Raw genomic sequence first — 23,752 nt, 5'->3', positions numbered from 1 at the left:
GTGTGTGTGTGTACACTCAGCTAAAGACCTCAAGGGGCCTCATTTCTAAAAGGTGTCTGGCTCTATTTTAGATTTGATTTCAATCATTCTAACAAGTATAAAAATAATTTATGTTTCAGACTGAAGTCAATTATCTTGTCAATGACGCATTTAAAAACGATCGCTGCTTTGCTGGATTTGGTTACAAACCAGACTTTATGCAAATGAGGCCCCCAGGAGAAAGTTAGCAATGGATGCTGGCCATGACACAGAGAAGATTAAACTGAGAGCCACACTCTCCTCCTCGTGTAGGTGCCTGTCTCCACCTGACAGACACATGCTACAGGGCTTTTGCATCCCTGATGAGTCACTAACATATCATGATCATGAGCTTAATGACCTCAGGTTGTAGAGGGAGGGAGGGAGGTAAGGATGGGGAAACACTCAGACATATTTATCATTCATCATCAGTCATCATCCTGTCCTGGTATGACTGCAGAAGTAGATATTTGAAGATAAACATCTAGCTGAAGTGTGCTGCGATTCAAAGAGGACTTCATGAGGAAGGAGACTTGTAAATTAGAGTTTGTAAAATGATGAGTTCACAGCTGGGAACTATTTTTCTGGATTTGTCAATTGGAATAAATGTTTTAGTCCTTAAAATGTCAGAAAAAATAAGAACGAATATCAGTTTCAAGTTCAAATAACCAACCAGCCCAAAGCATTTTTGGGCTGGTCGGTTATTTTGCCTGAAAAAACAGCATGCTAGTAAACTAAGATGGTGGTTTAACAAAGACTTGCTAATTAGTACAAAGCACAGAGTGCAGCTGAGGCTGATGGGACATGTTTTTTTTTGCAGCTCAAACAATAATCAATGAACTTCTTAAACTTCTGAAACTTACTAATGCGGTACGTACAATACTGTGCGAAAACAACAATTAAATCTATACAGATGTTAAAAAAATGGGTCCAAAGATGACTAACTGATGTGCCAATAGCTTCCAACTGGAAAAACCCCACAACAACAACTTCAGCCAGTCAAAGACTTGACAGTGTATTCTGTCTGTCAATACTGTCCTGTGGCAGTGAGGTCAAACATGCCCAGACATGTCTTCTGAAATGAGGTCATCTCCATTATTTGAAAGATAATCTTGCATCACAGTCTGCGGTCACACAGGGAGGGAATCGATGCGCTGCTCTCCATGAGGACTTTATGACTGTTTCCCTATCAGTGCAGCGGGCAGAGCTAAACTGCTACTAATTTGTAACTTGTGTGAAATTGGTGGATGACCTTGAGCCAGCATGAAACTGGTTTGTTTATCAACCAGCTTGCTCCAGGGCATGTGTGTGTGTGTGTGTGTGTGTGTGTGTGTGTGTGTGTGTGTGTGTGTGTGTGTGTGTGTGTGTGTGTGTGTGTGTGTGTGTGTGTGTGTGTGTTTGTGTTTCACAGCTAGTGGTGATGAACCAAGAGGTGGTGTTGAAATCCTTTAGAATAACAGCACTTCTATGAACTGGAACTTAGTAAAATTTAATTCGAAAGTAGTCAAATATAAGTTTAATAGCTCCATACAAGGCCAATGGGCAGTAACGTAATAGACAAAACAGTAAGTCAAACAGTGTGTAAGCTGTTAGAAAACTGAGTACCAGCTGCTAGTACTTTGCCGTGTGCATTAATATTTGGTACACCCAGCTCAGGCGCAGTTTCATAATACTTTGTAGCATTTCATTACCTTTAATTGCCCAATAACATTCAAGCTTGTGTCAGCGAATGGTGAAGTGAACCAGAAAGACCCCTCAATGAATCACTTGGCAATGGGCTTTTGTTCTTGTTGAAGCTATTTGGTGCACTGAAACCTCGGGGGCAGCGATGGAGAATCATTTGTTTTGCGCCCCACTTCCAGAGGCCTCAATGATCCAGCTGGCACACAGAAAGCCCAATAACTAACCCCCCCCCATCATGTTATTTAACCTCACTGTAGACACTGGATTGAATGCACTGCGTCTAATGAGCTGCAATTAACAACGTAGCGATGACGGGGGACAGTCCTCCCAGCAGAGGCGGCTTACAGTCAAGTAAATAAAGATAAGCAGTTGCAGATTTGCGATTCCTCACTCTGATGATGGAGCGCTCGTTTCTCGGTTTTGTTTACAGAGGGTGGAAACATGAGCGCAAGCGGCAGCGTAATTCATCACACTCGCCTTGGTTCTGCATTTATCATCCCCGAGACCAGCGTACTTCCCCCTTTTTTCCCCAAGCCATTTGTTTTAATAAAACAAAACCTGCTCCGATAAAAAAAATTCCAGTTCACACCCGAGAGCCAAGGCAACGTTTTCAACCTTGAGCCCTTTTAAAGAGAAATAACAATTTCTGTGACTCATACAAATTGGCGAATTTAGGGAGACAAATGTTTCAGCTATAAAATAAAAATAGCTTTATTGATACAAGACTTGCATTACTGGCTTAACCTCGGTATATTAAGGTTGTGCATGTTTTGTGTAAAGGGAGTGAGTGACAGCAACATTACCTTCATATGACCAGCTACTTGCATTAATAAATGTATGTTAAAAATACACTACTGCATTTCCAGTCAGACTACAAATGGTCTCAGTGTGTAACATTAGCAGCGAGTCTAAACACATACAGCGTTACTTTACCCTCCTAACTGTCAGTCAGCAGCTGATTACAGGCACAGTGTGGACTTGAGGTATCTTATCTATGCCAATCATGTACTTTCAAACGCACAGTGCAGTCCTAACGTGTTACGCTTATCTCTTGTAGACTTCGGTAATAGTTCTGCAAATTGAATTCTAGTTCGTTGCACATATATGTGGAGCATCAGATGGTTGGGCGTTTCCCATATTTTAAGGTTTAATGAGATGTGACGGTTACAGGATACACAGTATTTGGATGGTATTTTAGCTGTGACATCTTTTTGAAATACCTCAACGAAGTACAACCTTTCCTTCAAGAGTTATAGGAAAATAGACACCAGACATTAGCCTGTATCACCCAGGGTCACGGTAAATGGAGAGATTCCCAGTGTCTGCTGCCTGTCTCCTCAGTGCCTTTGATTGAGGATGCTGTCCACAGCCTGAGACAGGTTGTCCACAGTGCCGTCAGCCGTTACCGTTGAGTGCCTCTCGTCACAGGGCCTGAGGGAGGAGAGGAAAAAAAAGCACACGCTAAAGGACTGGAGCCAACGGTCTTGGTAAACAAAAAGGGACTAGCAGTTAGATGCAATCAGCCACATTAACAACACTGACTGTGCAAACTGGAACAGAGCGGGACATGCTGGTCTGAGAAGACTCAGGAAAGGCAAAGCTTGGAAGAGCCAAGCTGAACTATTCTAGAAGCGGCCTGTTTGCTCTTGAGGGGAAGGTTCTGGTAGTAAATCATGTCTTTGTCCCAACAGAGTGATCATAAGAGCTCACTTAATAATAATAATAATAATAATAATAATAATAATAATAATAATAATAATAACAACAATAATAATAATTAAGCCTTTATTAGTCCCGCAATGGGGAAATTATTTCTCTGCATTTAACCCATCCCGGATGAAGCGCCCGGGGAGCAACTTGGGGTTAGGTGTCCTGCTCAAGGACACCTCGGCATGTTGCCGGTAGAGGGGTTTGAACCACCAACCTTGTGGTTACAGGACAAGCACACAAGCATCATAGAGTTATGATCAACAACAAGGTACTAAAAATGAAATGTTCAGTGTTTTATTTTTTGCTGCGTTCATATCATCACACTTATAAGGTGTCTGTGCAGCTGCTTGCCAAAAGCCCCTGCAGGGTGGAGCAAGTTTTTCGTCTCCATCACCAGCTGTCACACAGTGTTCCAGACTTTTCTAATGTATATCTACAGGCAACTAAAGCAGACCAACTGGGGACTTTAATGAGAACAGCTTATTCTAAAAATACACAGTTTATCAACATAAAAATCAGAAGAAGAATTTGTAGACTTGGGCCTGTGGTTTCCAACCTGGGGGGTGGGACCCAGAAAGGACGCAGTTGCAAGCTACTGTTGACAGTAAGAAAAAACATATATCTTCTATTAATTAGTTTTTTTACTGATGTTTCACCAAACGTGTATTTATTTTCTGCCATGACTAAGGCATGGCTCAAGGAATGGAAATGTTGACCTGTCTGTCCACCACTTTGGTCCAATCTGAAATATCTCGACAACTCTTGGACTGATTGCCATAAAAAAACCCAAAAAAAAACGTAACATCAAAGGTCACAGGCCAAAAACATCAGCAACCACTGGCCAACGCGGTCATCACAATTTAGCCTCCATCTGGTTTCTTAAATAGTGCCCATTTACCCACCGGCTGCTGCCATTGTTTGGATCAAAGCCAAGTGATGGATGCAGATATGGCTGTTTAATCAGCTGGTGGGGGAAATGCGATCCATTTGGGCGTTTGCACCAGGCCCAGGCCGGCATGCAGGACCCTTTTTCCTCCCCATCACATCAAAAGACCGATACGCCCCCCCCCCTCCTGCATTCATCTGCAGGACTGCCGGGGACTCCTGCTCATTTATGAAGTGGTGCCTATAGATCCCCCCACCCCTCCTCCTCCTCCTCCTCCTCCTCCTCGACCCAGGCTCTGTGTGCTGCCTCTGTTCCCCCCAGTCACGGGTTGGAGCTCCAGATGGGGAGGCTTTGTCTGGCCCTGGGTGTGCGGCACACACACCACCATTAATCCTGCCCTCTGAGGGGCTTGCAGACGGCCATGGCAAACATTTGTGAGCCGCCCGAGTGCAGCATCAGAAAGAAGAGTCGAGCGGGCGGGGGGGGGGGGGGGTTAGAGGAGGCGGCGATGAATACTGAAGCCACGGTGAACGCTGGGAAGCGGTGCCATGTGTTTACGCACGTCTGTCAGCCACCAGCGCTTGGGGTTATGTGAGCTGCTCCGCTAATGGTCCGGGTGTTATGTCTCCTGTGCTGGATTACTCCCACACCCTCTTTTTGCCCGAAGGACTGATGGAGTTCACACACGCACTTATAGGCACGAAACACACAAGCAAGTCAGTCCCATGGCTCTTATGTTTCAAGCAGTGAAGCAAACAGCATCGACCACACCGCCTCTCCAACCTGATGCTCCTTTAAAGCCCCCATGGCCTGCGCCTTTTAGATATGCATGCATGTGTGTGTGTGTGTGTGTGTGTGTGTGTGTGTGTGTGTGTGTGTGTGTGTGTGTGTGTGTGTGTGTGTGTGTGTGTGTGTGTATTCATTTTGTCGCTTTCCTCCCGTTGCCATGAATAATGAAGGAGTAACCAGGTCAATGTGACCATGCAAAATTCAGCACAATGCAGCTAGTGTTACAGATGAGGTAATGTGCGACTCGCTGTGCGTCCTTCGGGTCAATGCAATATCAATACACGTGAACAGACAGGTTCGCCTTCACCTATGGGTGAGGTCAGCTGTGAGGTAGGAGGTGGGATGCAGCCAAGAATTTAGTTCAACACAGCTGCTGCCATGTCGAAAGACCGAAAAACGTTACCAGAACGCTGGTAAATGATCCCAAGGTTTGGGTTTTCGATTGGTGGGCGGGCAAAACAAGGAATTTTAACACGTCAGTTGGGATCTGGGACATGACAAAATGGCCATATTTCACTATTTCTTCATATCTTATAAATTACATCACTAGATAATTCGAGAAAATGATAAACCGATCATCAGGTAGAGCCCTAAACTTGAATTCTGTAACACTGTCACCTATCACGTCAGTCAACAAGTAAACTGGATCATTATTCAATGTGCTTTAAAAAACAACTACATACTGACAGTGCATTAAACAGTTTGAGAAATGGGTGTGGTGTATATACTGTCAGGCAATATAAGATTATAGATGCTTAGAGTGTCACTGGGATAGAAATATAACATGATATTTGGCTCTATAAAAACACGGAGGTCCATTTTTATAAGGACAGGCCGTGCCTCCATGAAATGAAAGTGTATACGAATGACTCATACAGCGTGAAAGTCAGCTGTGTGTCAAAGACAGAGAGAGACGTACGATACAAACATGAAAGAAATGGAGGGTCGTTTAACGTCTTCTTCATCACATCGTCAGGGTAGCTGACCGTGGGGTGAAAGGCATGACAACCAGCCCATCAGTTGATGCTGAACACACACATAAACACAGACCGGCACCCAGAAGGAAACAAAACTGTTTTGGATTTATACTTCTCGCTTTACCTCCTCACCTTTGCTGAGTGTGCCTTTCGCTTGACACAGTGCAGATAGCAGATAAGGGCCTACATAAGGGTAGAGATGAAAAGTTCAACCACAGCCAAGAGTACACAACACTGAAGGCAGTGACAAATAGAGCAATTTTTTCGGAAACCTGGCTGGAAGCAGTCCGATTCCCAACAGCTGGATTTCAACAGAGAAATATCTTGTTTTTAAGAAACACTTAAACGTTTAAATAAATACTTTTATGCCTTTTGCTTCACATTGTGAGTCACGTACTAGGTGTAGACAACACTTCAAACTCCTCATTGAAAATTGATTCGACTCTCAACAAACCTAAAATGACTAACACTGCTACAAAGATGGTTCCTATTCGACTGATGTTAGCCGTTGTTAGCGGTGAAAAAGCTAAAAAATGTTGTGCCATCAGGTGTTGAAGCAACAATCGGAGCAGCACAGCTCAAAAGAGGCCAAATCACTCCAAATTGGAGGTGTGTTGGTTGAAACAAAAGCAAAAGTCTTTAACATGTACAAATGAAACTGTGTTGAAAGGCACCACAGAACATGCAAAACACTTTCAAACAGCATCAAAAAAGAGGAACAGTGATAACAGTTGGAAGATAACCAACGGGGATATGACGCTGACAAAATGCTGTCGTGCACACAACTTTATAAGACTTTAGTTTTCATGATGTTATTTCCTGTGTAAAATCCTCTTCCCCCAAACCAAACTGCAACACCCCGAGTGTTTCATAATGTGTGCCGTCACCTGGCTTTGAAGTGTGAGTTTGAGAATCAGCCTTCCAGCGAGAGACGGAAAAACACTGAAGCCAGTTCTTTGTGTAGACATGCGTTTTTCATACCACACCAGAGAAGGTACCATCAGCCACAACACTAAAGCAGACTATTTAACAATAACCCGAAAGAGAACACAACCTCATGATAACTGTGGCCTTTATGTTTAGCCAAGCCTTGTGGGCGACATAAGATACCAACACGAGACAAAGCTTTCTCCCCCCCCCCAAACCCTGAGGGGAAGAGAATGTGGGTAACTGCATGTGTTTTCTGCTGCTCGGGTTGAGAATGTGTTGACAGCTTGACTTGACTGTTGTAGATTAAAAAGGTCAAGGGGAGACATTGAAACTAAAAGAAAAATGGAAATAAAACCTCACGAACCAATCCTGACAGAAAATTATAATTCGAAAACAGCAACCCTTAACCTCCTGAAATGAGGCCTATCGGAGAGAGTGGAAGAGAAAAATATGACAACTCCAGCCGGTTGAGGTGTTCCAGCCCGGTTTTATCATCACGCACTTCAGCTTTTTTGCCTCTCTTTCTTTATTACCTGATATTTACAGAAGTGCAACAAGACACACGATAACTCCCTTATCCAGCTGCCACCTCTTATGAAAAACAGCACAACTGAACGGGGGAAATCACCATGTTAGGTGCATGTTATGGCAACAGACATGACAGATGCTAAGCTGGAGCCTCTACATCCTATGAATCTGTGGCAATGCTCGTTATCGCTTTACTGTACCAAAAGCTGTATAATGTTGAGTCATGATCGGCAAGCAGCTGCGGTAAGGTTTTCACACTTTACACAGATTAACGGTTCTTTCCAATCGAGAGGGACACAAAGGGGATTCCCTGTTTGCAGCATGAAGAGACACTTGTTTTTTTTTCCATCCTGCATTTCTCTTAAAACCTGTTGTGTGTACTGGTGATGCTTGTGCGCGCTTGTCAAGCTATCTTTGTGAGGACCAATTTGAGTTTTACACCTTCAAAAAGGGAGGACATTATTTTGGAAAGTGTGGACTTTTTGGCAGGTCATCACTTCTTCAAAGGCATGTTGAGGGTTCAAACCTTAAGGGTTAGAAACACAGGGAGTGTCCTAAACTGCCAAAACTACTGGAAACTTTTTGTCCCTCCCAACCACAAATACATCTGGGGCTAAACGAACAGGACCTAAACCACATACCTTTGCTTTCTGTCTCTCAGAGACACAAAAAGCACCCTACTTTTCAGGTTTCATCTCCTTAACTACAAATCTTTGTATACATTATCACAATTTTAAATAGCTGTTGCACAGTGTTAGTATTTATTCAGCCATTGATTTCCATTGATGAAAATAAAGTACCTGACTCAACTGTTAATCCATATTCTTAGCTATAATTTTCCTCCATTTATCAATTGCTATTAGCAAATCAAGTCTTCTCTGCTAACTTGCTATGTCATTTTCACACAATCTCAGTTGCAACATGGTAATGTGTTACAACTGACTCCAGGTGATGGGCATCTTATTAGGGCTGCACAGTGAATTGAGTATTAGAAAAAAAAACATGCAAAATCCCGGGTGTGGTCTTTTAAAGAGTAACTTCACACAAGATCTTTGATGTAGGGTCAATCTGCACTGAAGGTGTGGTTTGTTGTTCTTGTGACAACATCTTGTGACAACATCCAACTGTGATGTATATCACAGGGTGAGAAAAGAGCATGTAGCCGTCAACACGGCAGATATGTTTGATGTTCAACTGCAATGAATAAATGAAAAAGTTTGCTGATTGATTTCACATTGTAAGGAGATGAATGTAAACCAATGGCTGGAAATGAAATACATTAAACATGGTTTAATGAGAGAAAAGACAATATCTCTGGTTCTGCTGAATCGATTTTATCATTTATTAACAATGTTATAGAAGTGCAATGCGTCTGTGGACTTTTTAAGGGTCCATTGTTGCAACATCCTTTGAGTCAAGTACATCAGTGCAAATAAAACAAATAAAAGTTAATATTTCACCATTTAAAAAGTCATCACAACTCTTTAAACAGTTTCATCTGATAAGAATAGTTCTTGTTTATTTGACGAAGTTCTCACACAAGTAAACTCCCTTCATCATTTCACAGCTGTCCTGTCAGCAGTGTGCTCAATATGCACAGTTTCATGTGACCCAAATCTAACCACACTCTTTTCGGCAGCACGTTATTATTAGCAGTGCTGCTGATGACTTGCTGAGCCTTCGTTTGTGTCTCTGTGTGCGTGTGCATGTGCGTGTGTGTGTGTGTGTGAGAATGTCATTATCTCGTTGTGTACGAGTCTTTTGCAAGCAGCAAGAGGCTGCTGAGTCACCTGCTTCTGCTACAGCAAATGCAAACACACACACACTCTCACATAAACAAAAACCATTACGGGAAAAAAATGGCTCAAGCAGAAAGTGGGCAAGGGCCCAAAATCCCCCCCAGCCAAGCAGCCTGTCTATTGGTAATTGCAGGAGGGATTGGATCCCCATTGAAACGACTAAGGGCCCTGTGTTCATGTATTTAAGAGGCAGTGCTATGTTTCAGTCTGCCATCTGTGGACTTTAGCTCTCCGATTCTCTCCCACTCTCGCTCCTTTTCTGTCTTTCTCTTTCTCTCTCACACGGCTGGAAAAAAGTACCGTCGAGGGGCTCAGTGGCCGAGGCCCAACCGGCTCCATTGTCTCGCCGTGGGAGTCTAGTCTCACTGTGAAAAAAGCTCTGGTTAATTATTAATATCTCATTGACTTATAACGCACGGCAGGCTTTAGAGGAGCCTGCAGGCGGGGGAAGCTGTCACCCCGGGGTGGTGAGAGATGGTAGGCCAGGATCTGGCACCCACTGGAGTCTCATCAGCTCTTTAACCTCTTTGTCATTCCACTGCCACATCCATCTCAAACCTGTACTGAATCTGTGGTGCACTTTTATGTTCTGACCTGGTTTCTATCGGATCAGGACAAAGGTTAAAAACACAGCTTGAATGAAACAGAAGATGTTGTAGATTTAGCTGGGGTCTCACTTTAGCCTCTCATTTTTAGCTGTGTTGACCTTGCTCAGATTTATCTTGGGGGTAACATAGGTTACAATGATAGAGACAAAAGTTAAAAGGAGTACTCTGGTGAAAGAATGTTCAGAGTATCAAGTGCTACCTTCCTGTGGGCTTAATAGGTGTTGTAACTTGCACCATTGCAAATAGCAGCAACCTGTATCAACCTGGGTTCACAGGAGTTACAATGGATGTCAACAGTGACTCAGTAATGAGATGCTAGGTATATCACAAATGCCCATATACTAGCTGTTAATGTGTTTTACCTTCATTATTTGCGATGAACGTTGAGGGATGACCATGCTAGCATAAATGAAATAGCTAAATATGTGATATGTGTACATAACAGCACTTTGGCTAAATGTAGTTGTGCATAGCCATTTTTTTTAGGCATAACTATAAGTGTTTGGAATATACTGAGCATATAGATGGACAGTTGACAAGTGGATTATGCTGCAGTAGTGGCTTGTTAAGTTTCTATGAACATATGTATGCTAGATATATGAAAATCCATCCAATAATCAAGATATTGTAACGTAAACATGCAACTATATTTGCTAACATTCACTGCGAGCAATACAACCTAAATGTTAACCGTACTAGCCACAAACCAAGTGGCTAAATATAGCCGTGTTTAGCAATATGTGGCTAAGATGTGTCAGTGTTTATATTTCGCTAAACACAGACGAGAATTAGATTTAGCTGTAGTGGTTTGAGAAGTTTCTATGGACATTTTGGACTATTTTGCCATTAGTCTTGGGCATTCACCATTAGAATCCATTGCAACTGTTGTAAATCCAAGTTGATTACAAATGCCATCCTCTGTGAACAAGAGCGAGCAAGCCTACAGCCAGTGAAAGTTAGATACCCCAAACTCATGCTTTGACTGGAATATTCTATTAAAAAGCATAGAAATGCAAACATTCGGAACAGAGAGACAAAAAGGTCAAAAAGACAAAGCAGTGTTGGATCTCAAGCCAACAATAGAGTGCTGTCTGAATGAGGAAATTGTTCCCAGAATTGATTGTGTTTACATTCCTCACAAAGCTGCAGATTCTGATTCATGGGGCTGGGTTCAAAACATAGCTTAGACTGGTGATAAATGCTGCCCTTAAAGACAGCACTGATATAATCTAAATGTTGAAGGTAAAGAAAATGTATGTATGAAATTAAGTTTATTCATTGTGATTTTTTTTATTTATTTCTGCAACCCTGGAGCACTGCAAAAGGTGTTGAAAATAACAACCCACCCACCACTCGGGACAAGAAAGGATAAGGTGGGAAGCATGTAGCCAGGAACCAGATCCAACCAACAGAACCCAGCTTTCATGTGTTATCGGGAGGGAAACCCATCAGTGGAAATAGAAGCCTTATGCAACATGCATATTTCTATTCTACCATGCAAATATCCTGACAAAGGCCCTGCTGCTGACGGACAAAGGAGGCTGAGGTGATCATGTATACTGTATGGGTTTTACCTTGGAAACAGCAACAAAACAAACACTGTTCCAAACACCAAACCCAACGGGTCCCAGTGCATTTTGATTTCAGATCCTCTGATGATCCGGAGGGACCCTGGACACAAAAGAGGGCCCCCTGCGGATTCTGCTTCAGTTCAAAGGCCATATTCTGCACATAGTATGATTCACTGGATTCGAGTAAAGGCTATACGTGGTCGCGCAGAAACAAACTGACCTCAATGACACGTTCAAAAATGCTGCTGTAGCTGTCATGTTGACAAGCTTTTAAGCTCACAGCCCACACCCTCAGCGGAGAAGAGTGAAATGAGATAACTACACTTCCTTCCCGCACACACAAAACTAATGTGCTAACAGCGGTTGACAGGACAGGGTGTGGGACTTGTGCTGTTGTACTAGACGCTTTGAAATGCCTGCATGCTCGTTTACAGAGAGGAACAGTTTACAAAAGGTCAAGACAAGAGCAAAAAAAGTACAGAGAAAAGTGCAAGCCAAGCACAACCTGTTCAGACGCAATGACACATTAAATCCAGTTCTACAGTAATGTGCTACAAAAAGCGAATTAAAGGCTTTATGAAAAGGTGAAAAGAGATTTTATAATCCTGTGTTTGACATCTACAAACAAGCTCTTGGAATATAGTAAGTCACATACGATAAAGAGGAACACTCCCTGTCTGACGGGCGCACACTTGAAACCATGTACATTATCATAGCCATTGAGGCCATAGGACACCAGTGGATGACTGAAAGATAAGCTAGGCTGAAATACAGTCTGTACCTGAGAGCCATCCCAGGGGCCGCGCTCAGTTTCTAAAGGAGATTAAGCTGCAACCACAGCCATGCGCGGTCACCCTGCCAAGGTCCAGTGTCACAGATCTGCAAAGGACAAAGCCCATCCATAAACCCAACACTGCTGTGCTGTGTTCAGTCGAATGTCTGTTTGATTCACCAGAACGGTGATCCGATAGGCTGCTTATGTCAGAGGGGTGTGTTTGTGGGGGGGGGCGTTACCTTTCTGTTGACACACAACGCGTTGAAATGTTCACACGTCTTCATGAACCCTTTCACTTGTCAGTCATTCAACCTTATATTTATTCAGGCTGGAGATATGTAAACTGTTTTGCATAAGAACCCGGTGCACCCTGAACAATAAAAACACATATTACACGTTATAAATAGTGTGCAAAAAAAGATAAGAAGGCCAGCACTAACACGAACCAGGCAGAAACTGTACCAGACGTACAGACGTTGTACCCTCAATAAATAACCAATTTCAACAGCAGGTAATAAAAGATTTAATTGCTGCATATCTGCACTATATTTCAGATATACATTACCAATGTGGTGCAAAACATATCAAAGCTTTTTTTTTTTTTTTTTTTTTTAAATCAGATAACTTGATTTCCTGCACCGTTGAACTTGTGTTACAAAAACATACAGTACATCTTGCTAGAATGACATTCAAATCCAGGCAAATTACTTAAGTATAAGTTAAGAGTTTGTGGCCAATTGAGAAGTAAGGATACAACTAAAACCTTTTTAGACACAATATTGTGCTAATAATGAAATATTAGCACAAGCACAGGCACTATATCACATAAATAAGATAACAAAAGGCCTTTCCACTGTCAGGGCTGTAACTCACTCCTTTAGTCTGTTAACTCAGTCTCAGATTAACTCAGATTGTTTTCCTAATGAGCAGGGCTTCTTTCTATCCTCATCACTGATAATGGATTCATTTGCATGACTTCATTACAGGGGACCAGCAGAAATCTGCTCTGCCCCCCCCACTACTAATCACAGGTCATGTGCCACTCAAACAGTCAGGCCTCAGTCTGGGCTGCCAGGAGGGGCTTGACCCATGTCAGACACCGGTGACTGATTTCTCTGGATCGGACCTGAACCGGACTGATGGGGACAATTTTACAGGTCAGTGGTGCCAGAGAGTCTGCCACAAGATATTATAAGAGTTCAGTGCCTCCTCTCACCCTCACACACATGAAATTGAGTCATCCCAATAACTTAACAGGTCACATTAGAGGACTTCATCATGACATCGCATCCTTTTGAATATCGTTGCATATCCCTCTCTGGCCTGCAGGTTCAGAGGACTATGATAACAGGGGTGGCAGTTACAGTAATAGCTATGAATATTTGCATACAGACCATCTGGTGAGAACTGTGTTCTAACTCACGTTACTCTGTGTGTTTTCAGTGATAAGGTGTGTGCTAACCACTTTAGTTAACGCTGTACGTTCACACTAGTCATAACACACACACACACACACACACACACACACACACACACACACACACACAGACATGACACTTTGACTTCCCTCTTATCAGTCTAAGCCGTTTGTTGTCAGACTTTTGAGCTAAATGCTAAAATGATCATGTTTACATTTGAAGGCTATCGCCCTGAAGCCACGTTCCGATTGTATCGTTCAGACCATGATAACATTACATCCTAGTTGTAATTTAAATTGATTGATAAGGAATGTCTGTAAATTACAATATCTCAAAACAAAGTGTCAACAAACCAGTAATAAAATGGCTAATAAAAAAAACCCAAATAGTCACATGAATGCAATCAATTCAGCTGATTAAAAGAGAGCTACTGTTTGATTGTCTTTGATTTCACTTGTTAACGAACACAATATGATATAGCTGATTTAAGCTCAGCCTGAATTTATCTGGTGTGACTACAAGAATAGCAATGGAACTATTTTGCAATGATGCAAACAACATGGCATGCATGCAGCATTAAACTAATCTTAGCATGTTACATTACATTACAGTCATTTAGCAGACGCTTTTATCCAAAGCGACTTACAGTCAGTAGTATATTACATATCATTCACCCATTCACACACTGATGACAGGCTACCATGCAAGGTGCCACCATCAGACTCTAACTAACATTCATGCAACATCCAGTCCACACCGATGGCAAGCCTTCGGGAGCAACTTGGGGTTAAGTGTCTTGCCCAAGGACACATCGACTGCCGAAGCCGGGTATCGAACCACCGACCCTCTGATTGGAGAACTACCTTGCTCTCCACTACGCCACAGCCGCCATGTTCTTTTACAAACATGCTAAAGTGCAACCCACTCACAGCACAGAAGAAATACTGAAGGATAACTAATCAGTATGGTAATCACATGGCGACTATCTTCTCCCCCCCGTTCACAACGCTCGCTTCCTGTCGTGTCCCTCGGTGACGGCCGCCGACAGAAAGGGCATGAACCAGGGTGCGGTTTCGGCAAACTGGGGTTCATAGTTTGCACCACCAGGGACTAGTTATCTCTGGAGATGTTTAATCTGGCTCGGCCTGCTTGGAAAACAGTTTCCCAACACCAACACTCACTTAAGCAGTCAAGCGTTTGGCCACAGGGAGAGGTTTACAGTGTCAACCGTTTTGAAGATGCTTGCTGCTGTGTGCAAATGTTTGCCGTGCACTCTCTGCCAGATTCCAACGGGAATCCTACGAAAGGTTTCCTCTAACTCTCTGGCCCTCATTCAAAATACCTATTAATACTGTGTTAGTATCTGACGCATCACTACACTGTTTTCTCCTCGGCAGAACTACAAATGGCAATACTAAAAAGGGTGCATGTTTAAATGAAAAGCCTTAAATCCCAACTTCTTTGATTTATCACAGGGTGACAGGCATCATGCCGAGACTAGAAGGTTGAGAAACTAATTGTGTCGGCTAGCAATAGCAATTAAGGTGGTTTATAAATAGTGCATGAAGAAACAGCATGATGTGAACCCGTTTTTTTAATGGAGCTTCAAAGCTACCCGGTTTTGTGCTGATGCAGTTTCTTGAAGATAAGAGAACAGAAACTAGAACACAGGACCAGTAGAGGCCCCAGACCGCAGGAGATAACTATTTTAAAGTGTGAGCCAGGGAAAGGGAAAGAAACAGCATGATCATACTTTGACTGCTTTTACAGTATCATGAGTTTGTAATAAAACATAATCATACTGCTCCTCAGGGATGGGTTAAATGCAGAAGGGACATTTCATGTATGTATGTATGTATGTATGTATGTATGTATGTATGTATGTATGTATGTATGTATGTATCATTAAAGCTGATACTTATGCTTACTAACTTATACTTATAAGTACTGCTGTCGTGAGCTTTGTTAGGCAGCTGTTTGCTAACATATTTGACATATCATCTCTATGAGGTGATATGTCACCGTTGTGGTAACAGCTTGTTCTAATGCCTGTCTAAGTGACCAATTAGAACACTGGGAACTAGACGTTTTTTAATCATTAGGCCACTAAAAGTTATAAAATGCACTAACATTAGAATCTAAAGTTATTTTCTTTCCTACGTTCGTGTCATGAGCCTGAGAACGAGGCTGGGCCGAGCGGCTGGGAGGCGGGGTTAAAGGGAGATTGCCGGACGATCTGGGTATTCTCAGGTACTTGTTTTGCTTCATGCGCCAGTGAGCTACTTTCATAGAAATGGACGGGTGCATCGCCTCCAATTCTATATCCAGTTCTCTTCATCCATGTGCTGTGTCCGTGTGACGTCACTGCCAAGATGGCGATGGCGGGAGCCCCCTACTTTGAGCTTCACAACAGCTTCTCGGATTTTTTTTTTTTTTAAACACAGACTGAGGTTATAATCAATAGCAGTACAAAAGCTTTTCCTCCACGGTAGAGCTTTATCAAAGTTAGCAACAATATAAATCAGGAAATATTGGTGTGAAGATTTAGGCCCCCCAAGACTGAGAACCTGACAAAGGATTTGGTACTGATTTTTTAAATGAAACGAGACTAAGACTAAAACTAAGTACTGAAATTTTATTCCATCTGCAAAACTACAGAGCTGAGAGGCTGAGGTTGGACTGGAGCGTTGGCAGACTCTTCTCATGCAGCTGATCAACATCAGCAGTCAGATCGTCATAATCCCATAACCCCAAAACTACTTTTTGGTGTAGGCCCCTCTTTGCAAACCTGTTCTACATTAAAGAGCAAAGGGTTCTCTGGCTCCCCCGAGGGAAGTGAGCTAACATTGGCTCATTATTTAAGAACAAGGCAAAGTTGACTGCTAGCAGAACACTCCCCTCTTACAATTTCCCCTATATTATGCCTATAGCCATTACTGGTGGGTACTGTGATATCCCTTCAATTTGCCACTACTCTAGAAGTTTATCTGCAGGAGCCATCACAAGAACATTAAAAGCCAATTCTTGTGCTTCATGGGAAAAAAGGTCAGAGTGCAGAGAACACGAGGATAACATGCATTCATTTACCTGAACTCACGTTCCTAACATATAGTGCATTTTTAGCTTTTTTTTTTTTCTAATAGAATTAAGACCGATTATATAAAGAGGAACACCTCAAAAGTTCCATCTTAAAAAGAGTTCACAAGACAGTAAGATGGCAGACAGTGAAAACACAGAAATGACAGATCTAAATCATGCTTAATGAATGTATACAGATCTTGCTGAGTAACAGTAAGTCAAAATCACAAGCTTTTCAAAATAAACTGATATGATTAGATTGTCTGTGATTTGTAGCTTTTTCCCTTCCTGTCTTGTCACCGGGCCTGGGATATTTGAAGCAGCCTTTTTTTTCTTTTTTTTCAAGCCTGATGGGAACTGGAGGCCTGCGCAGCATCTGGTTGACTTGGAAACAGCTGTGTTTTCACAGATATGACTGAGGGTTTATAGCTGCTCCCAGCAAGCCTGGGTTCACTGGGCCTGTTTGGCTAAATAACGCTAAATCTCACGTCTGCTGCTCACTCGCAGTCCCACGGAAACACCCTCACTGTCACTGTTTCTCTTCTTGTTCTCAGGAAATGTATATAGAACAGTCTAATAAGTCTGCTGAAGGATCTTGGATTTTATGAGGTGTTTATGTTGAATAAGTAAATTACAGCTCACTTTGGAGCCATCAATTCTAATTTCATGCACACATTTTTGTTGTTTTGGAGGCCAAAATCCACTAATTCAAGCGTTTTCTGTTAAAATCCACATACAAACTGAATAAAAGTAAGAGACTAAAAAATGTACACCATGAATCCAGTCCTGAAAATAAATCATTGGCCTTGCTAAACACTAAAGTTTCATCTGTACAGTACTGAAAACATGATTTAACAACCTATCTAATAACTTTCTGTTCCCATGTGTTTCACCACATAAACTCCATTCACCAATCAATCCATAAATCTGAACCGCCACAGCTGAAACACAACACGTCGTGTAACACAATACAGATTCCACATATGTTCCTCAGTGGGAAACGGTCCAATTATTGCAACCAGTTGCTCTCTACTCCAAAAAAGAAAAAGAAAAAAATAGGATGAGCTGTGATATTATCCAATCCGGTTTATCCTGTATTTGATAGAGTTCAGAGTGTCCACCCGCACACTGGAGCTGAACTGAGCTGCTAGGAGAAGAATGCAAAGTCATAAAACACATGAATTCAGCCCATTCTCGAGAGATAGAATCTGTGTTCAGTCTCTCATGCACGTACATGCCAGAAACATACACAGAAGCATGTCGGAGTAGAAACACACACACACCCACATACCCCGTACAGACAAAAATAACTCTGCACAGAGAGGACAGGTTTTAAAGTGAGTGAGTACAGTAGCTCTTAGTACAGGATTAGAGCTGACTGATGCTAAAGGAGATTACTCAGCGTTCTGTGGTCACGTGACCCCAGACCTGCATGCAAGTAGGCAGCAGTGGAGCAGGTCATCGAGCGTGGCGCTATTCACACTAATCGGTGGTTTACGGCCAAACAAAATGGTGACTTGAGGGGCACGTGGCGAGCGTAGACATGCGCCAAGGCCATGCCCCATCTCGCAATATGAATACCGGGCAAGTATTTATTCACCGTAATCAATATCAGTGGAGAGCAGAGTCAAAAAGTTATGTTATTTTAAGTTCTGTGAGTACTGACACTTAAAGGCAACTTTCTAATTTTACTCCAGTACATTTCAATTGGTAAATATTCTGCTTCTTTCACTACATGTAATTGGGAACTAGTTACTGGTTATTGAGTTTATTCTAACTTTCACATATGATAAAGTCAGATAGTATGACACAATGCGTTAGATTATTGTTCCTAAAATTATAAAAGCGAGAAAGTGTAGCAGTGTGTAGCATAAGAGAAGATTAATGTACCACCACTGGGAGAATACCGGAGTTCTTTTAGCTGCTATGATTTTTTTTTCTTAATGGTGCTCTATTTATAATTCTCAAAGAGTATTTTATTTTGTTGTAATAATACTTTAAGTTAAGCAAACAATTTCAATACTCGTTGAATTAAAGATTAAGAGTAATTAAAGTAAATAGTCTTTGAAATGAGAAAAGTGCAAAAATAGCAAATGTTAAGGAATCCCCTTTCATAAATATTCCTTAAGTACACATATAAAACCTAGAGCTAATGTTGTATTGCATACAGAAAAAGACATTAAATACACCAGTTACTGTATGACTTTGAACATGCATTATAATGAACAGTATTTATGTGATAAAATGTGTAGTTCCATAACTCCTACTCCCAGTCATATTTTTCTCTTTTTAGTCAAGCCCTAAGTACCACATATATCTTCGAAAATAATCAACCATATGCGTCTGTAATTACAGCATGAGAAAGGCGCCCAAGTAATCTGCAGATTTGGGATCATAAATCCTTGGGTGACTAGAACCTTGTGGGCGAGCAGCATTCAACATGTGGAGAGAATAAAGCTATTTTCGGGGGCTTCTCAATCACATAAACAAATCTGGAAGACTCAAGAATGAGGTAGGAGCTGGAGGAAACCGTGATTCACAATTATGGTGTGAGGGCGCCCTCTCCTGGCAAAAAGATGAATAGATTTTTATTCTGATTTACCGTGTAGGCAGACTAGCTTCAAGATCTGTGGAAAAGAAAAACTTGGATACTTTTCTTCCAAAGACCTAAACCTTTTATAAAAACATAAAGTTTTAAAATATGGCTATACAGTATGATTTATGAGATACTTTATGTCCCCTATTATCGAAGCAATCTTTTCATTTTTATCTCCACGCATAAAAGCAGATTAAGCCAGAGAACAGGATTGGTATTGAGCTGGTATTTTACTAAAGTATACTTCAGCTGGTTACACACTGACATGGATGGTTTTACCAACCAATAGGGACACCTGTTGCCATGTGGTTGGCCAATAAGGAGTGATGTTCAGGTTTGGTAGATTTAAGGACATCACTGACCTGTATTTTCCAGTCCTGACTTGTACGCCTTTCATTCCGCAGTGTTGGGCCCCGCCCACGTCATTCACCAGATCGTCCCCAATCATCAATACCTGCAAGCGAGGAGGGTAGAAGAAATACATTGTAATTTAGTTAAAGATATTTATCCCTAATCCTCTTTTATAAACGTCTCAGATATCCTCTGCGCTGACTAGGTGCTCGATGTAACAGAAGCATGAGTTTGTGCCATTGCCTATTAGTGTAAAAAATGTGATTTAATCCTTTAATTGAGGTCTAATGTGTTTTTCTGTGACAGGAATACAACTTTTGATAAGAGCAGGTATTCTCAGGAGTTTTGTATTTCCTTCTGAGAGGAATTATACTGGTCAATTTCACCATCTTTGCACGAAAGCATGTGTGAGTAACGGAGGGCTTTGGAAGGTGCAGATGCAGCTGTGGATATATTTGTTGTCTCTAAGAAAGACTAGAAATCCAGAATAAGAAGTGAGGCTTAGGCTGAGATGAACCCAGCTTTCTGTGCCAAGTCCTAAATTAAACAAGCTTAGAGAGACTGTGGGACAGTCTTTATACTTGGGATACACTGCGATGGGTAGATAGCAGGGACAGACATTAATCAAATGGTAAGACACCGGCTGAGAAGAAAAAGAGTGTACAACTGCACAGGCTGGCATAGCCAGATTAAATCAAAAGGACTTGTATGTGGGAAGAATGAAAAAAAATATGAGTCACTTAACAAAAGCTGTGTGCGTGGTAATAGTTTCACAGTGACGATATGTTGCTTCTACTCATTCTGAAACTATTTGTGCAGTCGACAGCACAACCTCTATTTACCATTGTAGTGTTTTTGTCCAAGTAATTGCACATTTGCAGATGCTCACTGTTGCATGTTTGCCACTTGAAGGTGAGAGACCACTGTGACTTTCAGAGTTTCAATTTCAAACTAACCTTTTGAAAACTGAGCATTTCAATCTCTCTACCTCAATAAGTGCAATTCTCAGTTCCCTGACTGACTCACTGAGTCCAGTCAAAGGTCAAAACTTAGAAGACTCCCAACTGTAAAGCTAAATAGATCCAAGAACTGATGTAGGAATCTGCATTATTAAAGTGGTTTCTGTTGTAACGTACCTCATGCGGTTGAAGCCCCATGTCATTGAGAACACTCTGGAAGAATGTTGGGGACGGCTTTCCAACTACTTCAGCCTTTAAATCACAGGCATACTGGAAGGAAGACAAAGTTAACAAAAATGAGTCATCATTCATATGTACAGAGTTGCTGTACTTAATAAATATATCAATGCAAACGATGCACCTACTGTACCTCCAGAGCCTTCATGTAAGCTCCGACATCTAGATTCAAACCATCTGTCTCTTTGTAGTACCTCCTACGAAGAGATCACACATATTTAGTTTGACATTTCAGATCACTCAGAATAAGGAATATAGTAATGCCTACTGACTAAAATACCCTCTTACCCTTGGCCCAGAGAGAACAGCATTGGCTTATCAAGGCCTACAAGGACCCTGAATGCCTCGTTCAGGTTCTGGTAGGAAAATTTCTCCGCTGCGTCTCCAATCACCACACAGTTTGGGTTGGACTGGTCCACACTGTCAAACTCGGAGAGAAGTCCTGCATAAGAGTTAAAAGAAATACCTTTTTAGGATTTGGTCATTTAAAGAGTAAGTCTGATGATATTATATAATATTCAAACTGTCAACGAATCCCATGAGAAGACCAAAATCAACAATAATTGTCTGTACAGCCCCAAAAAGTTTATTCCCACAAAAAATATTAATAATGCATAAATGGGCCTGAATGAGGCACTGGGTGACATGTTGCTTTATTACAGAGAACATGAAGGGAACAGTAGTTTGTTAAGTCTATCCAACATACACGTCCTGCTGACGCGAATAATCTGGTATTACTTGAAAATATATTTGTTGTTAAAAGAAGTAATTTTGAAATGAATAAAAAGTAAACTTGTGACCATCTTGCAATGAGCTCAAACTAGCTGTGATGCTTAATTTGGCCACCTGTAGAGTTTCGCGACTGCATCTTGCACGATTGAGACGCTATCGCAATGACAAAATCTGTCCACAGACAGACTGACAGACAGACAGACAAACATATAAACACCTGGCAAAGAACTCAAAACCCTTTCTGTGCTAGTTCCTGTCAGAGTAGGTGTCTCCAGCACCACGTTATGCAATACCTGCACACACAGATTCACAGGCGTGGCAGCTGGTAATGAAATGAATGAAAAAAACAAAAAACTACAATAGAAGTCGTTTTTCCTGATTTAAATCCTTTGTGAAGAGAGCCACAGACATACTGGTAAACAATACAACACCACTTCTGAGGAATTCATGTTGATGTTAAACAATGGGTTGATGTTAATAATGTTTTGCTGTGTGACACATATCGAAGATATTCTTAATACTACATCTCAACTAAGGGTTGGTCTTAACTGATTCTAAAATCATAAAAACTCTGCTTAAACAGTTATTTACTGTAGGTGCATTCTTTGAACACGCCTAACTAACAAGTTTTTGTCCACTCAAAACTAAATACTAAATACAAGATCAGACACACTGTCAACATGCAGTAAGTCTTTACCATCATACACAAGCAGGTGAGGCCTTAACCCCCTCTCCTTGAGGACAGCTACGGCTGCAGGAGCAGGAGAGAAGACCTCAGACACCTTGATGTCAAAGCCCAGCCTCTGGAGCTTGGCTACGAACGTCTCTCTGGCCGCCTGCGTCTCATTGGTGCAGAAGCGCAGCTGCAGGTCAGACGCCTTGAGCCTTTGAAAAGGGGGGACAAAAGGGGGGAGGTGCAGAATTATTATTATTATTATATTCCTTTATTGATCCCCATGGGGGAAATTCATGTGTTGCAGCAGCTCAACTACACAGACACAGACAATAAATACACATACTATACAACTACACAGACAATAAATACACATACTATACAACTACACAGACAATAAATACACATACTATACAACTACACAGACAATAAATACACATACTATACAACTACACAGACAATAAATACACATACTATACAACTACACAGACAATAAATACACATACTATACAACTACACAGACAATAAATACACATACTATACAACTACACAGACACAGACAATAAATACACATACTATACAACTACACAGACACAGACAATAAATACACATACTATACAACAAAACAACAAAATACAACAAAATAAAGATAGAATGAGGATGAAGCAGACTGCAAAAGGCAACACACTGACACTGAGATGGAGACAGCTCTGGCAAATCCAAATCTGCAGGAGTGTAATCATGCATGCACACAGAGACTCTTTGGGGAGTCTTGCAAAGGATCTGCTAGTGTCCATAAGTTATCAACACAATGCACTTTGGTCCACATGCTGAACATGCAAGCAGCTGCAAATGTCTCCACAATGTTCACTCACTTCTTCACAGCTTCTACTGAGCCAGCAATGGCCACCCCGTCGCCCTCCCCGCTGTCGTATAAAACGCCACACATGTCCAATATGACACCTTTCAAACTCCTCGCACAGCCTGGCCAGCCCGTGTCGGCCATGACGAAATGTTGGCTCTCACTGCGCATGCGCGGTGAGACAGGCGACCCCGTCCATGCTCTCGTGTTTAATTAATTAAGTCTTAAACAGTTCACTTTAATTTACCATACAGTGTGTCATTTAATGTAATGTGTATTTTACAGGCACGATTTACAGTCAGAGTGAGTCACTGAAAATGCTGCGTTATTATAATAATATTAATAAATAATTTAATTATAAAACATTATTTAATTTAACTGTTTGACTGACAATTATTTTCATTTTTTTTTTTAAATTAATAACTTGTGATTGTGATGACAAAATCCTTAAAAAAATTTTTTTAAAGGATTTAATGTTTATTTTATTTATTTAATTTTTTCGATCGATCTCGCAATCAACGGGAAAAGTTGCAGCATGGGGGCGTGGCCTATGACCTATGACGTAGTCACGC

General features: G+C 41.5%; 1 protein-coding gene across 1 annotated transcript; it reads right to left on the bottom strand.

The window, feature by feature from the left end:
- Positions 1 to 2,284: 2,284 nt before the first annotated feature.
- Positions 2,285 to 23,357, bottom strand: lhpp (phospholysine phosphohistidine inorganic pyrophosphate phosphatase). The gene is made up of 7 exons (XM_054598665.1): positions 23,194 to 23,357; positions 22,343 to 22,530; positions 21,202 to 21,355; positions 21,047 to 21,110; positions 20,854 to 20,946; positions 19,729 to 19,820; positions 2,285 to 3,132 (listed from the first exon to the last, which is right to left on the bottom strand). Exons 1-7 carry the CDS (start codon positions 23,349 to 23,351, stop codon positions 3,039 to 3,041), a joined length of 843 nt encoding a protein of 280 aa, XP_054454640.1. The 5' UTR covers positions 23,352 to 23,357; the 3' UTR covers positions 2,285 to 3,038.
- Positions 23,358 to 23,752: the final 395 nt, after the last annotated feature.

Source organism: Anoplopoma fimbria, chromosome 5 (assembly GCF_027596085.1).
Source record: "Anoplopoma fimbria isolate UVic2021 breed Golden Eagle Sablefish chromosome 5, Afim_UVic_2022, whole genome shotgun sequence".
Taxonomy (NCBI): domain Eukaryota; kingdom Metazoa; phylum Chordata; class Actinopteri; order Perciformes; family Anoplopomatidae; genus Anoplopoma; species Anoplopoma fimbria.
Note: the sequence above shows the minus strand (reverse complement) of the source record. Positions and strands in the feature narration are given on the sequence as shown.